A 786-nucleotide genomic window follows, 5' to 3' on the forward strand; every position below is an offset into this window, starting at 1 on the left:
TTAAGGCCAAGATTGAGAGATTCTGGATTAGTTGGGGAATCGAGGGGAAAGGTTGGGGAACTAAAATTAAGGCCTTTACTACACTGGTCCCCCCTCTCCCCACATCAAACACTCCCAGGAACAGGGGCAGCATGGGGTTAGATACAGAGTGAAACTCCCTCTACACTGTCCCTCATCAAAACTCTAAGGGACAGGGACAATAGTTCAGGAAAAGTCTGGAGTCAATGTTTGGAGATTGAGGGATTCAGAATTCCTGACAATTCCCTGGTGTTGGAGATTGAATGTGATGCCTGTGTGTGCCCTCGATACTCACCTCTCTGTACCTGATGTTGTATTTCAGGATCGGACTGTCTCCGCTCTCAACATCCTCAAAGTAGATCCGATAGGAATTCCCTTCTATTTGGTTCCGGGCTGATAGAACGGGCCTGTCTGGTTCCCCTGGAGACGGTATCAGAATATTAGTACAGGTGCTGTAGCCTATGTGTGTACATCCTGTTAGTACAGGCGGTGTAGCATGTGTGTGTGTGCACACGCGTGCGTGTGTCCTGTCAGTACAGGCGCTGTAGTCTGTGTGTGTGTGTCCTGTCAGTACAGGCACTGTAGTCTCTGTGTGTGTGTGTGTGTGTGTGTGTGTCCTGTCAGTACAGGCACTGTAGTCTGTGTGTGTGTGTGTGTCCTGTCAGTACTGGCACTGTAGTCTGTGTGTGTGTGTGTGTCCTGTCAGTACAGGCGCTGTAGTGTGTGTGTGTGTGTGTCCTATTATTACAGCGCTGGTGTGTGTGTGTG

At 49.5% G+C, this 786-nt stretch overlaps 1 protein-coding gene across 1 annotated transcript in view; it reads right to left on the reverse strand.

Moving 5' to 3' along the window:
* LOC109926349 (neural cell adhesion molecule 1-like) overlaps positions 1-786 on the reverse strand; it is a 5397-nt gene that overhangs the window by 3557 nt on the left and 1054 nt on the right. Inside the window, exon 2 of the mRNA XM_048621193.1 lies at positions 314-438. Within this exon, the coding sequence (XP_048477150.1) occupies positions 314-438 (125 nt within the window). The remainder of the gene's footprint in view (positions 1-313; positions 439-786) is intronic.

Source organism: Rhincodon typus, unplaced genomic scaffold (genome assembly GCF_021869965.1).
Source record: "Rhincodon typus isolate 14 unplaced genomic scaffold, sRhiTyp1.1 hic_rhity00000097, whole genome shotgun sequence".
Classification (NCBI taxonomy): domain Eukaryota; kingdom Metazoa; phylum Chordata; class Chondrichthyes; order Orectolobiformes; family Rhincodontidae; genus Rhincodon; species Rhincodon typus.